Below are 15,125 nucleotides of genomic sequence, written 5' to 3'. Positions count from 1 at the left end.
GAGAATCCCTGTGTTAGATCACTACCTAGATTAAACAAGGTACAGAGAACGTCACCCAGTTTTAAGTTAACACACGCTAAGAAACAAACAGATTGCACCATGAGCAATCCATACGTTTTTACCCCCCCTTCCCAAGGCTTCTTACAATCTAAAACCATGCAATAAAAAGCAAATCACAGGAGAACCAATTTTACTAAGGCAGCAGTGTTCCCTCTAAGGTGTGTGCTCACACATTTTTTGATATCCGCTCAGTCGATTTTGGATCCCGCTCAGGTTTAATCAGGAAGGTCCCACTCTGAATATACATGCGCACACACTGCCTTGATACTGCTACCCAGAAGAAAACTCATTTCGCACACAGTTGGGGGAAAAAAATAGAGAGAACACTGTAAGGCAATTTAGCTTTTAGACTCAACACTCAACCTGATGATACTCTGGACAGCAAAGACATCAAGAGTTTTCTAAATTAGCTCCTCCATCAACACATCTAAATTCCAGAATTCTTAATCCAGCAGAGTTTCATGTTTCCTCTAATGTACACACTGAACTCCCATAGTCACAAATCCTTACTTGAAAAATGATTTCATTGCCCCAGATAAAACGCAGCCTCCTATGTGGATGAGAAAGACTCAAGAAGATACAATATATATTCTTGCTGCTCTTACCTGCTTTGTCATTTGCCAAACACAATCAACGAATTGAAGGAACATGGGAGACCTGTCAGCATCAGCGTGATCATCATCTCCATGTCCTACTCTCTAGGAGGGAAAACAATTTGTTAGGGGGGAAACTTCCAAGAGCAGTTAAGGAGCACATCAAAAAAGCAAACAAAGGATTTAACGTGTTGTGTGTTTTTATCTCGTTTTAATATTGTGTTGGAAGCCACCCAGAGAACAATTTCTATGGGGTGGCTAACAAATAAAGTTTATCATACAGGAGGACCTTGTTAATCGTGGGTCTGGCACTCGCAGTTTTGCATATCCACGGTAAGGTAGACACCCAACCTCAGTATATGCGGGGGGGGGGGAGCCCAAAAAATGGTTTAACCCATGTATCTGCAGGTCGGGGTGGCAGGAAATGACCTCAAAGGTCATTTCCGGCTGCCAATTTGGGTTTCACAGAGCTTGGGAGCCATTTTATGGCTCGTTTAGGAAAAGAAAGCCTGCCAAAAACCCAATTTTCAGCCATTTTTTAACTCTTGGGGGGGCACTGCTGGACTGCTGGGGACCCACGGAGCACGGTAGGCCACTTCCCCCTACATTTATGGAGCCATTTTACCCCTTTGGGACATTTTTCTAACCTCCGGGAACCTGACCCCCAGATTTCCATAGCCCCAATGATCCAGTCTTCACGGTTTCCGTATCCGTGGTAGTAGTGGAGAACGGAATCCCCGCAAATACTGAGGTTCTCCTGTACTAGACATTCTACACTGAAAGAAAACAAAACAAATTCATGTCTTCTGCCACACCGAATAATGTGCTGGTTAAAAAGCCAGTCCTAAACTGACAGAAGAGATGACAGAAACTTTGTCAGCTTCTGCAGAGGGAGAAACCTGAACTCTTTCAGACTTACCACAGCAAACCGGTGTCCAAAACTTATCCATTCCTTCTCCAGGAGGACCTCAAAACCTTTGATGGTTCTGTAATGGCTGTCCAACATCAGCATGGCTAAAGAGGTCAGTTGAGTGGTGCGATCCCAACCGTCACTGCAGTGAACCACCACGGATGTTTTGCCAGATTCAATTTTGTCAGCTATTCTCACTGCTCCCGCAAGCAGCATCTTTCAAAACACAGTAAACAGGAAGGTTCCATGTTGAAGTGCAATACCAAATCAAATGCTACATAAGAGGTTTTATGTCAATAGGACTACTAAAATACATTGTGCATGAACTTATGATCTAACTTAACCCACATGCGGAGACATGATTTTTTTAAACTCACAATAGGACTTCCTACTCCCAAGTAGACCCATTGGTCACACAGGATGCCCCCGGACAGAACCTGCACTAATTTAATGTTTCACTTCAGGGGAGTGAGGTGGTGACCCCCACACCCCAAGCATGGCATCCCGTGACTACACAACTCACTGAGAACATGAGGACTTAGCTTTAAAAAATGAACATTTCAAACCCAACAGTCATGAGAACCCATGCTTCAACATCTCAGTTCTCAGCACTTCAGCAAAAAGGACACACTGGCACTGACCAAACGGCAATCGTCACCAGTCTGGCTATAGGCCAGTCTCCCACAATTGTCAGATCTTTTGTTGGGTTTCTTGTCAGCTATCCTTGGGCACACATTTCTTGTCTTATACATTCAAAGCCTATGTCTTCTGTCCATCCAAGCCAGACACAGATGATAAGGGTTGCCTTTGTGAATGTAGCAGTATCCCTGGGAGTATGTCTGGCTTGATGCATCTCAGAATGCCTACACAGGTCAACTCTTTGCTCAGGAGGGCCTCTGCCAGTTGTACACCGGGGGGGGGGGGAGTTAATATCATCAAGGCTGTGGTGTGGAAGTGTGCTTAATTGTCTCACCTTGCTGAAAGCCATTTTTAGCTAGACGGACACACCACATACACAGAACAAGGAAACCTGTAAAGGTTTCACCTGGTAAGGATGTTGCTCAGCTTGCAAGCTGATAGTCAATCTGGTTAAAGGACATTGCTCAGCTAGCAAGTTAATCGTCAATCCGGTTAAAGGTTAGTTATCTAAGTTGTTTGTGGAACCATAGAATTGACTATAAAAACAGCTGCTGCACCAGCCAAAAGTTAGAGAACAGAACCGATGCTTTGTTTTCTGTATCACTCCAAGCTCGTACAATAAAGCACAAGATATCTATCAGCTGGGAGTCTGAGCCTGCTTTAGAGGGACCCCCTCAACAGCAGCAGCCCTTTTTAGGGGTTGTGTCCCACCACTAGGAAAAACGGGAAAAGACCAGAGTTGCCCTCTGGATGGTTGACCCACTGATACCAGGCTTACTGAAGCTGACATGTTGTGGTTGCTGCTGTTATGATCCTTTTGGCTTTGTTCTGGTGGCTAAAACTCCCACTTATGCAACGTCAGATGCTTCTGAATGATTTACTTGTTCCAAACACTAGATCTGACATTGTGGGAAAGGCTGGCTTCATCTGCCCCCAACTCGGGTACTAGGCAGTGCCTCAGACTGTTTTTCAGACACTATCATCTTTCAAGTTCAATTGAGCTCGAAACAAAACTAAAGTTCCCAAAGAGAAACAGGGTGGAACTATCCCAAATGGCCCACCCCACCATAGAAAGTCTATTCTTTCTGGGGTGGGGTTTTTCTCCCAATTGACTTAACATGGGAATGGAACAGAAACCACCCCACCATAGGGAGTTCATTCATTTTGGAGTGGTTTGCTACCCTGTGTCCTATTTTTATTATTAACATAAACATTGTAACTGGTGAGGGGCCATGCTTGCCGATATATTGTGTATCAAAGCACAGGTAAGACCATGACAACAAAGGCATAGCTTTGGGAGAGCAGTGGTTGGTTTGTTTATGTACATTTACGCAGCTGCGGGTAGAAATCTACCCCAAAATCCAAATGAGGGTTAACAATATGCTACAAAAGATTCTATTCCATTTATCTATGCCAGGGAATACAGAGGATTAAGGAACTTATCCCAAAAACTTCACAGATACCAGTACATCTAGTGGAAAAGTTATGTAAATGCACCAGGCAATTATATCAAAATAAATCCTATTCTCATTCAAGTTAGTGCCCCATCTCTAGTGGCATCTCTGGAATCTGTGCTTTGGTCCACAGACAATACAAGAGGAGTGTTCATAAAACCAGCTGGCCTGGTTAGAGTCTGGACTGGGTCAGTTCAGTTTTGCCCCCATCAACCCCCCACGCCAAAAATTGTTCTCCGTCTCAGCCCCTCATCTACACCATGAGAATATCAATATTGGCCTGCTTTACAGGGTTGCTCTAAAGGCTGAGACAATGGGCACAAATCACTTTGAACCGTATCACAGAGCAGTGTAGATTCTAATTATAATTATTACTGGAATCTGAAAGACATAACAGGATGCAGAAGCAGTCCAAGGTAACTTTAGAACAGAATAACGGTTCTTCTAAACAAACAAGATGTTTCCCTCTTTTAGATTATTCTGGAGAGGCAACAGAAAATTGCCTGGGAAGAAATTTTTAACATAGTTTAGCAAATAAAAGATATTTTGATGAAACCCATTACCCGTATATATTCCAGCCAGTGGGTACTCTCCACATTGGAAAGCCACCGGGATTCATCAATTGTAGGATAAACGATTTCCTTCAGCTTACGCAGAGATTCTCTCATCACGTGGATGTTGGGGATTTCCAGGAAGATAAATTCCACATTTGGGTAGGCACTTTCGCTTTCATAACCACCACCTTTTGCCTGCAAACACAAATGATTTTTAAAGAGTTTAAGAACATTTTGATCTCTAAAATGCCTTATACAGAAGTGAAATATTTAATCCCTGTTAAGGCGACGACACGTAATGTCTGCCATTTCCCTGCTAACCTCCCTCCAACATTCATTCTACCTTATTGGTATCGGCAACAATGTTTTGTCTGGCATCAAAGATGAAGAGCTTGTGGGACTGAGCATTGGCATCCATGATGGTTTGCAGGAATTTCTCATCTTCTTTGCAGCGCTTGTCGCTTGGGCCCACAAGGGGCTGACTGCAGCGTGTGATGGTGGCCTGGCTCTCCGGGTGGATCCAGGATAAGACCTAAGTTGAGGAAAACAATGCCTGTCCACATGAGGACGGAGGGGAAAAATCCTCCGTTCTTTGAAGCAACTCGCTTGCCAATTAAAAGCAGATCTGAGGCAGTGCTCTTTGCAAGAGGGATCCCCAGATGTTTGGAGGGTACTTTCAAAAATGGTTTGCAGTGGCAACAGACAACAGTGTCCCACCATATAACCCAACTCCCCTGAATAAGACGCCCCATTGGACATGCCCAAGCTATTGGCCACGCCTAAAATAGCTCTTTGGAAACCTGGCTCTTGTTTGCACAATGCTTATTATTTTATTTAACACATTTGTATACCGCCCAAAACACAAGTCTCTGGGCGGTTTACAACAAAAACAGAGGATTTTTTAGAGGATCAAGAATTCCCTAGACTGTTACGTCCTACAGTTTTCATGATTTAGAACAAAGCAAACACTACTTTCAGTAAAAGAAGGTTCAGACCACAAGGAATTTTTATTTTTGTCAGTCCCATCTTTTACCTCAGATATTATCTTTCCCTTGAGTAACGGAAGATCGATCCATCTGATATTTCAAAAGCTAGCAGTAGCATTCACAGAATTTGTTCTGTGCAAAATGGTGTGTGTGTGTGGGGGGGGGGGGATGTACAGAAAGAATGTAAATGCTTTTTTGTACTTCAGATTCCAGTCTAAAAATGGCTTTTTGCATCCCCTTTCATTGCACACAATCCCTTTTTTCAGGGAATCCTTTTGGGCTACTTTTACTATTATAGCATTTTACTATTCAACAGCTCTTCAGATTAGGTATCAAACTGTATCCCAACCACAAAAGTGCAACATGCATTTTTAACTCAAGAGTCTTACGTACCGGTACTCTGCCTTTAGCCCTAAATGCTGCTACTCTGGAGAGGTCGTCATCTTTTACACTGGTTGGTACAACAAGAATGGCAGGATACGTATCACAAAGTTCATACGTGCTATTAATTTTGGATATTTTCCAACTCTCATTGGGTAAACCCTGTATAGAAGCAAAGCAATTTCGTTCTTTTAAAAAAAGGAGAAGAAGCAGAAACTGAGCTTGTACACTTAACCTGAACATACAAGGCAGATATGAAGTTGGACGTTATATAAAAGAGAGAACTATTGGATTGGAAACCATTGCTTTATATTGTAAACCACCTTGAGTGCATGGATGGAAAGAATATGGCGAGAAACACAACACCAGCCTAGGCTTGAACTCAAAAAATGAATATTTTGTGGGAAGTGAATCCAAGTGTGCACCCTTCTCCAACTCATATACTACTACTATGAGTATTTATATACCGCTTTTCATCAAAAGTTCCCAAAGCAGTTTACATCGAGAAATAATAAAGATAGTCTGTCCAGTGCAACAAAAGGGTGGACAGGTCTTAACTCATATACAAGCATCTGTTCACACAAAACATCCTCCAGGAAGTAAAATGGAAGGGAGCACACGCCACACACTCCCATGCCCTGCAACATGCTCACTCTAAAGGAATCTATACGTGCATTGGGTTGTGGGGCTCAAACACTATATGCTGCAGGATGGAAAGTACCAATTCTGAATGCTTCCCCATGTAAACACACCCTGCAAGCAAATAGCAGCACAAACAGTGAGTGGGCTGAGCTAGTTTTATACTTGAAACGAAGTCTCTCTTACAGGAGAACATTCCGACATGGGGCCATCTATTATTCTAGCCCCTCAGAAAAACAGGTTGCTCACTTGTAACTACTGAAGTGATCTATTGCAGTCATAAGAGTGGGTTCTGTGTCTGTGCGGGACCATTTGAGCAGAACTGACTAGCTCCTCGTAGTGCAACGGACCCTGATCTCTACTACATGGTTCTGCTTCAGGTGTGAACCAGGTCTCAGAGGCTGATATGAATGGGCAAGAGGATGGCAACTTTGCATTCAGCCAGCTCCACATGCTTGTGTATGGCCATGGGGTGCCCTACTGTTTGCTCAACAGGTATCTGTGTAGTTCAACCCCCTGCCAGTTTCCCACAAGGGGACAGCTTGCCTTCCATTTTTTAGCATCAATTCAGTACTAATAATGTACCAGCAGATTTGTAGAAGTAGATGACCTTATCTTTTAGGTCTTCTAATACGCCTATGGACAGTCAGGGCAAATGCCAGGTATAGCAAATTATAAAGGGGAAATGAGCAAATTATGTTCATTACCTACCTGCCTCTTATACTCTGCCATGGGATCATAGACTTTCCAGCCATTAGTAGGAAATTTTTCTTTATAGCTGAACGCAAAGAATGACTGAATGTAGTGAAACAAAAGCACATATTAGTACTGTGTAACTACCCTGCTTCTCTCTACATTTTTTCAACAGTGTTCTGGGGAGCATTTTCCCATGAGTTTTGATTAAGTATCCAAAGTGATGAAAGACATGAAAATCAAGTGGCTTAACTAGGGATGGTACACAAATATACTAACTAAATTCACTATCAACTCGCTCATGCACTGAATATTTGACACAATGGCTTCAAGAATAGCACAGAATCCTGCCTTTTTTTAATGTTGCCAAAGACAAGAGATGGCTTCTTCATGCCTCAGTTTTGAAGGAAATTCCACAGACCTTGGTGGAATTTCCCTGTGACTATTGTGCTTGGGACTGCACCCTTCATTCTTCTATCTCCCCCATTCAAGTAATAATGATGCTCTGTGACTAAAAAAAAGAGTTGATAGGCTGTATCTAGATTCTTCCTTATAGATTTTGATATGGAACTCCTTGTTAAAATACTTACCAGCCCATGAGAAAGAGGAAATGCTCGTGTAATAAGGTTTTGAAAGATCTCCAGTCTATGTTCTTCTTGTTTATAAGCAAACCGCAAATTTCTCATATCCTGTTAAAAGATATCTGAAGCTTTGATATGCTAAATGAAAAACTGCAGCAGTGACAAGGGCTATTGAAACCCAAGATTTTGAGAAGCCCCATTTCTTAAGCCATGTTTATCTGAAGACTAATAAAACCCAATTCTAAATACCTAGCTGCACTATTACATTCAGTACAGAGGAGAACCAGACACTGCAAAAGAGAAATGAGATCCCATATCACAAAACCAGCCCGACAAGAAGTTTGCCTCAAACAGTCACGACACATGAATTAACAGGAGAAAATAAAGTGTGCTTCACAACGTCCAAATCAGCAAGTTGGTCTTGAAAACATGGCAGTCTTCATCACCAATGTGCAACTCTGAACCAGTTCTTTTCAGACTCTTCTTGAAATAGACTCTGGTTAGCTTTTCAAAACAACTCTGTTTGGCACAAACTGAAACTTCATATCGGAGATGTCTGGCTAGGCTTGGAACTTCAGGCTTCCAGTTTTCCAGCTAGCTTGGCATGGAGATGCCCCGGCTGAGTGGCAAGGGAGAGGGTGATGCCTGTGCAGAGAGTGGTGCTGGCAAGTACGATGGTGGCCCACCAGGGCAGCCCTCGTGTGGACTGCAACATCGCAACGCCCGACTTTGCGCATGGCAGGCGCCAATGCTGACAAAGCCTCCTACCAGTCCCAGCTGGGGGAAAGAGGGCCATGGTCAGGGCCAGCAGGAACACTCAGAGCACGAGCTCCCACACAGAAATGCAGGAAGGGGTTCTGGAGAGGATGCTGCTTCCTAACATACGAGGAGGGCCAGTGAGAAGGCAGGTCCTGGCTGAGATCTTTGTCAGTCCGCCTGCCTGCCCTCCACTCAAACCACACGGTTCCCAACATGCTCTGCCAGGTCCTCTCTGTCCATCAGTGAGAATGGCTGCAGCCACGCCACAGCAGGACGCCAGCTCAGCCAGCAGGTGGCTGGGTCTCCAAAGCAACCAACAGATAACCTCTCGTCTAGATAAGGCACTGTACTGGCAGTGCACAGTGAAATTAAACCACCAGAGAGGAACAAGCCAAGCACCAGGACACTTCCTCGAGATTAAACACATACCTTGCAAACAATTTCTATGCCGCAGGAGTTGTCTCCGTGGGTGTGCACTCCAATCTTTTCCACCCTATTTATCACTCCAAGAGGAACATCAAGAACAAAATGCGGATCCTGGAATTGGAAGAAAAGCAAACATCCCATTTCCTTATTACAGTTGTGAGAAATACAGAATGATCTGCAGACTATCTGAGATAAAATCATAACAGTTATAGAGGGGGACATAAAGCTGCCAATGCATTTTATGTTTCGTTTATACACGTGTGTGAGGTTCTGAAAAGCCCAAGGAAGAGAGAGTTTGCAGCTGAAAAATATAGGATGTGCCGTAAAGAGGAAGGACTCACCCTCTCAACGTTCTTGAAATACATTTTGAATTCCGTCACTGTCAAGGTACCGCTGATGGCTCCAATAAATGGACAGATATACACAACATCTTTAGCTGGAAAAAATGTGTCATTTTATTAATGCTAATATCTACCAAGAGATTTTGTCTGTGTCTGTCTGTCTCTCTCTCTCGTGCGCGCGCACACACACACACATTCTTCATGCAGGAAACTCTCATATGCCTTTGAGTCTGGCATTACATGTAGAACACCTGATTTCATGCAGATTATTTCATAGTGTGCTATTCCACAGCACACTGCATCAAAAGTAGGTATTTTGATGGTTACAATGAAAAGGCCAGCAAATTACAGTTTTGAATGATATGTAATGTACTTGGTGACCACAAGAGAACAGCCCCAAACATTAGAATTTTATTTTAAGTTCAAATTCTACAAAGAGAGTTCTCCATCTTTTCAGCAATAAAGCCAGCATGCAGGGTTTTCTTCTAATAGCTTCCATAGCTGCTCTGGATTCTGACAGATAATAGCAGAGCTGTGAGGAGTGTCTTTAGGGCAGCAGCAGAGGAGGAGGACTGACAAAACTATGGGCAAGGATTCTAAATCTGGGAGGCTTAGCTAAATAGTTTCTCAGAGCTTCTCAGTACTGCAGATGCTAAGCCATTTTTAGCACCAAAGAATGATAACAGTTGAAAGCTATGTGCTTTCCAGTAAGCATTCTTGTTTCAACTGATGTCACCAACTCAAAAAGTGGTTCCTCTAAGCTTGTGAAACTGCTTTAGCTCTCGTGCCTAGCATCCTGTCCAAATATTGCATTCTTTATCTTGCTTTTCATATTTCTGGCTCCTGAACTGGCTAGTTTTGTTCTTATGAGGTGTGAGTGTGGAATAGCTTTGGATTAATACGATGCATTTTGTTGTTGTTACTGATGCTCTATATAGTTTAACTAACTTGAAATATATATCTTGGTGAATTTATAGGTTAGGAACATAGGAAACTGCCATATACTGAGTCAGACCATTGGTCTATCTTGCTCAGTACTGTCTACATAGACTGGCAGCGGCTTCTCCAAGGTTGCAGGAAGAAGTCTCCCAGCCCTATCTTGGAAATGCCGCCAGGGAGGGAACTTGGAACCTTCTGCATTCAAATGTGCAGATGCTCTTCCCAGAGCAGGCCCATCCCTTAAGGGGGAATATCTTACAGTGCTCACACACCAAGTCTCCCATTCATATGCAACCAGGGCAGAGCCTGCTTAGCTAAGGGGACAAGCCATGCTTGCTACCACAAGACCAGCTCTCCTCTCCTACCTGCAGTTAAAATTTGATTATTTCAATGACACTCTGTCATTTCATGAAATGTGATTGAATTGTTGATATTTATTACATAAATTGTTGCTATGTAGGTATTGCTGTTGATTGTTGATTTTTTGGTTATGTATTGTAAGCCCCTGAGCACAAACGTGCAGGAAAGTGGCCTACAACTTTCCTACCGTGACCCAGGAATGTGGGTTCAAGCCCTTCCACAAGTGGGGCAGCTCCACCTCTGCTTGCAATACTCAAATCACTGGATGGTAGACACGCTCTCTTGAGTCTCAAAAAATACCCAAAGCCATCCATTTAGTGAATCAAATGTGACCCAGCAGCCTATTTGGTGGCACTTAACCCAACTGCTCTGACCAGACCGTGTCCGTGTGAAAACAGAACTTAAGCTCTTGAAGTTCTTCTTCCGACGACGACCACGGCCCTTAGCAACCGCTCCCAAAACGTTGGTCATGGGGAAGAGCTTGTTCTTCTTCAGGGAGCAGGCTGCTAATCTGACTTTCTCCTGTTGCCGCCTGTTTAATAAATCATTTCAATTTTCAGAACATTTTAGGGAGTGGAACAAAAAGCACTCCGTAGCCCAGATACAGATTCCAGACAGCACCTTTTGAATTAAATATGACCTAACAATTTCATTTAGCAGTAAGGCAATGTGGTAAGTAATAGCAAAAGGGCCTTCTGCTTCAACCCAGGGGCGTGAAGTGTACCGCTAACAACTCCCCACTTTCCCAGGCAGTGAGAAGTCCCGGGCAAAGCTGCAGGGTTTCATTTCTTTTCGATGAGAGTGTGCACTGGAGACTTGTGCTGCCTTTGCAAGGCAGCACACATAAAGCATTTGTTTTATTTGTAAGTATACAAACAGAGGCAATGGGAAACAACACAGACCTCAGATTCCCACAGAGAAAGTGCAGATCGCCGGCCGCACCCCCACCCCACGCGGCTTCCAGTTTCGCTAAACTCAGAGCTTTTGCCGCCTGCTTACTGCAGATTCAAAAGCCATTAACTGCTTCCTCCCTCGTGCAGAGCACAGGCCAGGCCGGCAGACTCTGCCCTGCAGGCAAAATGCCCATTCAGGAGGACATCTCCCACCATCCGTTTCCATTGAGGGAACATCCAAATAACCTCTATTAGCAAGGCATCAGCGTAACAGATTAACCATAAATGCAGTTAAACACCTACTGGCAGAAGCGGCTTCTTTCCAAGTCTGACCATCAGAAGCTTGGACAGCACAAGAGTCTGCCCATTTATAAAGTCCAAGGGAATGGAGGCTCAGCTATCGCAACAAGCCATGGCTGGCACTCCAAACTCAAAACCCCTGCTCAACTGGGCAGAGAGGCACCTTTTTAAAACATGGTGATTCTCTTTCTTTAGCAGGGGGAGAGTAACTGGCCCTATCCACCCCAGCACAGTACCTTCAGTGGCTGTTGCTGGTCTCTATCTTGTGTTTCTTTTTAGATTGTGAGCCCTTCGGGGACAGGGAACCATCTCATTTATTTATTTATTATTTTTCTGTGTAAACCGCCCTGAGCCATTTTTGGAAGGCCAATATAGAAATTGAATCAATAATAATAACAATAATAATAATAAATCATAGTAATAAATCATAAATAATAAATAATCATAAATCATAAGTAATAAATAATAAATAATAATAAATCATAGCCTTTCCAAGCCTACAACAAGCAACCCGCGGTTCAGGGCTGCCTGGGCTTCCATTTCCTTCTCCTCGGCTTCAGTCCGTCCCCTTCTCCATGGGGCAGCAGGTCTAATCATGGCGACTCGCCTGAGGCCTGGCTACAGGCCACCTCCAGGCTCAGAGACAGCAGGCCCCTGAATACTAGTTGTTGGGGAGCAGCAGCAGCAGCAGCAAGAGGGGGCATGCTGACATCTCTTGCCTGTGGGCTTCTCAGAGGCATCTGCTGGGCCTTGGGCCTGACCCAGCAGGGCTGTTAGCACATAGGAAGCTGCCATATACTGAGTCAGGCCCTTGGTCTATCTAGCTCAGTACTGTCTACACCAGGGTTTCTCAACGTGTGGGTCCCCAGATGTGATTGGACTTCAACTCTCATAATCCCCAGCTCCAGTGACCTCTGGTTGGGAATTATGGGAGTTGAAGTCCAGTTACATCTGGGGACCCACACGTTGAGAATCCCTGGTCTACACAGACTGGCAGTGGCTTCTCCAAGGCTGCAGGCAGGAGTCTTTCTCGGCCCTCTCTGGAGATGCTGCCAGGGAGGGAACCTGAGACCGTCTGCATGCAAACATGCTGGTGTTCTTCCCAGAGCAACCCCATCCCCTGAGGGGAATATCTCGCAGTGCTCACACATGCAGTCTCCCATTCAAATGCAAACCAGGGCAGACCCTGCTTAGCAAAGGGGACAATTCAGGCTTGCTACCACAAGACCAGCTCTCCTTATGTTCAGAGCAATGGGTTTACCAATTCAGACATTAGGCCAAACCCTAGTTAGTGCAAAGCATGGTTTCCGATTCCAGCTTATTGTGCACCACACAGATGCACACACGGTGGACTGGCAACTCAGACATCACCTATCACATCACAGTGAAGTGTCCTTGTCCACAGTTTGGCATGTTGTCTGAACAGAGCCACGGCCAGCAAGCCAGATAGCGAACCGGTGGCCCCAGGCAGTGTGGTGGTGAGCCCTTCCCTGGTAGCACCGCACCATCACACACACACCCCCACAAAATATCAGGGCTGCTCTTCTGTAATGGATCCAGTTGCTCTCCATCCCCTTCTTCCAAGGGAGATGGGAAAGGGGAAAGCTGCAAAGGATAATCTAATCTGCACCCCAAGCTTTCTACTCCAAAGTGCTCAGATTTTATCCCAACCGGGGGGGGGGACAGACTATGGAAGAGAAAGACACAGAAAACATAAATATCTAAGGGTTCTACTTAGCACCTCAGCCTCGTGCCTCACCGATTCCTGTGCTTATTTCTAATTAAAATTCTTCTCGGATCCAGCTTGCCTTTTGTGCTCTGCATCTCCAACACTGGACTTGGGTTTAAAGGATTAAGGATCCAGATTAAAATCTGATCACTCCGTGTAAAAAAAAAAAAAAAATCCAATACACGCGAAACTGCGTAAATAATTTTTGTTTTAAGTTCAGTCACAAATAAGAAGAACGTTCTCCGTCGCTCTGCACTCCACTTACCGATAGCTTTGATGGATTCTCCAGGAAAAAGTGGAGCCTCTTCCATCTGAGCAAGTTTGTTCCCATCCCTCAGTGCCTGGCAGGAAGCCAAAGCCAGAAGTCAATCTCAGATTCCATCTGCAGCTTCAATACACAATCACTGCCAGGCGCATTTGCAAGGAGGTTCCAGCAGCCAAAAGAAATGATGGCTCTTTCTCCTCAAAGCAGGGCACTCCAACACTGGGGCAGACATACACCTCCACAAAGTTACGAGATCCGGGAGCGAGTCGTGCAATCAGCACCCCGCCCACTCAGTGGCCAATTCTTACTCCCTGCCTTAGTGGTTAGATGATTCATCAGCAGCAGTGGTTAAGGATATCCAGGGCTTCTACTGCTAGGGTTTGAAGACAGGTTAGAACGTGATCAAGCCCTAAGAGAGGATAACACTACTGTCAACGAAACATGTAACCGCGGCCAAAGTGGGAGGGTGGAATGAATTCCAAAGTGCGACCCCACGGCTGGCCCCGATCTCTTAACTACAGTTAAGAATACGGGGGCACAGATTCTACGTAACATTAGCCAGGATCGCTGTTAATTTATGTATTTATTGCTTTAAGGTACCATCAGACATGTTAAATATGCATTAGTAGCAAAGCGTTGACACAAAGGTAACGTCAACATCCTACCTATCACACACACAGGACAAGCAACATTTTAAAACTGCACTTTTAACATGAAGCTCCTCTGAGCATGTTGCAGTGCTGTGTTTGATAAGAATGGCTGGTCAGGTCTTATTTCTGCGGGCCACTAAACACCCCATTTGCTGAAACTACAGGCCACTGCAAAGGTTTGTTTTTGCACCGTTTAGATACTCAGTAGTGTTTTAGTTCCAAGCTATTTAACATTGGTTTAAAGAAGGCTTTTAAAGGTATACTGTCAAATTATTTCATATATAAAGAAGAGAATTTGCTTTTTTAACATAAATATTCTGTTGCCAAGAAAAAGAGAGTTCATTCAAGGAGTGCTTACCAAATCCCCAGCTTATTCTGGTAGCACTAAGTGAAGTGAAGCCTACAAAAAGGGAGGTTACGCGCTCCAGCAAGCTGGTAACCCACCTCTGCATGTGTATGTATACTTTATGTGCTAATTAGTTGGACACGAACAGTGTGTCATCCATGCCAGGCTGCTAAACAGAACGGGAGGAAGGAGCTGGACAGCTACTGGTAGGGCCCTCATTCTTACTGAGATGCAGTGTTCTCTCTAATTTTTTTCATCTGTGTGCAGAATGAGTTTTGTTCTGGACGGCAGTATCAAGGCAGTGTGCGCACACATGTATTCAGAGTGGGGCCCTCCTGATTCAACCTGAGCGGGATCTAAAATTTACTGAGCGGACATCAAAAAACTTGTGACTGCGCACACATGCGCACGCCTTAGGGAACACTGTTCTCTCTCTGGGCTTGCCTCATCCAGGAAGTCTTATTTAAACTATCTCTCCCGCTTTCAACTCAGAGGGTGTGGCATATAAATCGATCAATAAATACATTTATTAGAGACATTTTTCTTGAATCTTTGGGCTAGTTCATGTCGTCTTCTGTGGTTGGTTTTGCAGCTCCCTTTTGTTCGGAGTGTTTTTTAAAAGGGCTA

The 15,125-nt window shown here is 44.3% G+C and overlaps 1 protein-coding gene across 6 annotated transcripts in view; it reads right to left on the bottom strand.

Moving 5' to 3' along the window:
- Positions 1-15,125, bottom strand: part of MTMR1 (myotubularin related protein 1) — a 42,179-nt gene that overhangs the window by 14,424 nt on the left and 12,630 nt on the right. For all 6 annotated transcript variants that reach the window (XM_053273500.1, XM_053273501.1, XM_053273504.1 and 3 more), the window contains 10 exons: positions 13,503-13,578; positions 9,017-9,111; positions 8,679-8,786; positions 7,500-7,598; positions 6,928-7,011; positions 5,590-5,739; positions 4,554-4,742; positions 4,220-4,405; positions 1,573-1,779; positions 666-758 (listed from right to left, as the gene is read on the bottom strand). In XM_053273500.1, the coding sequence (XP_053129475.1) occupies positions 666-758; positions 1,573-1,779; positions 4,220-4,405; positions 4,554-4,742; positions 5,590-5,739; positions 6,928-7,011; positions 7,500-7,598; positions 8,679-8,786; positions 9,017-9,111; positions 13,503-13,578 (1,287 nt within the window). The remainder of the gene's footprint in view (positions 1-665; positions 759-1,572; positions 1,780-4,219; positions 4,406-4,553; positions 4,743-5,589; positions 5,740-6,927; positions 7,012-7,499; positions 7,599-8,678; positions 8,787-9,016; positions 9,112-13,502; positions 13,579-15,125) is intronic.

The sequence above is a fragment of the Hemicordylus capensis genome, chromosome 11 (genome assembly GCF_027244095.1).
Source record: "Hemicordylus capensis ecotype Gifberg chromosome 11, rHemCap1.1.pri, whole genome shotgun sequence".
Taxonomy (NCBI): Eukaryota; Metazoa; Chordata; class Lepidosauria; order Squamata; family Cordylidae; genus Hemicordylus; species Hemicordylus capensis.
The sequence above is the reverse complement of the archived record's forward strand: the minus strand, read 5'-3'. Positions and strand labels throughout refer to the sequence as shown.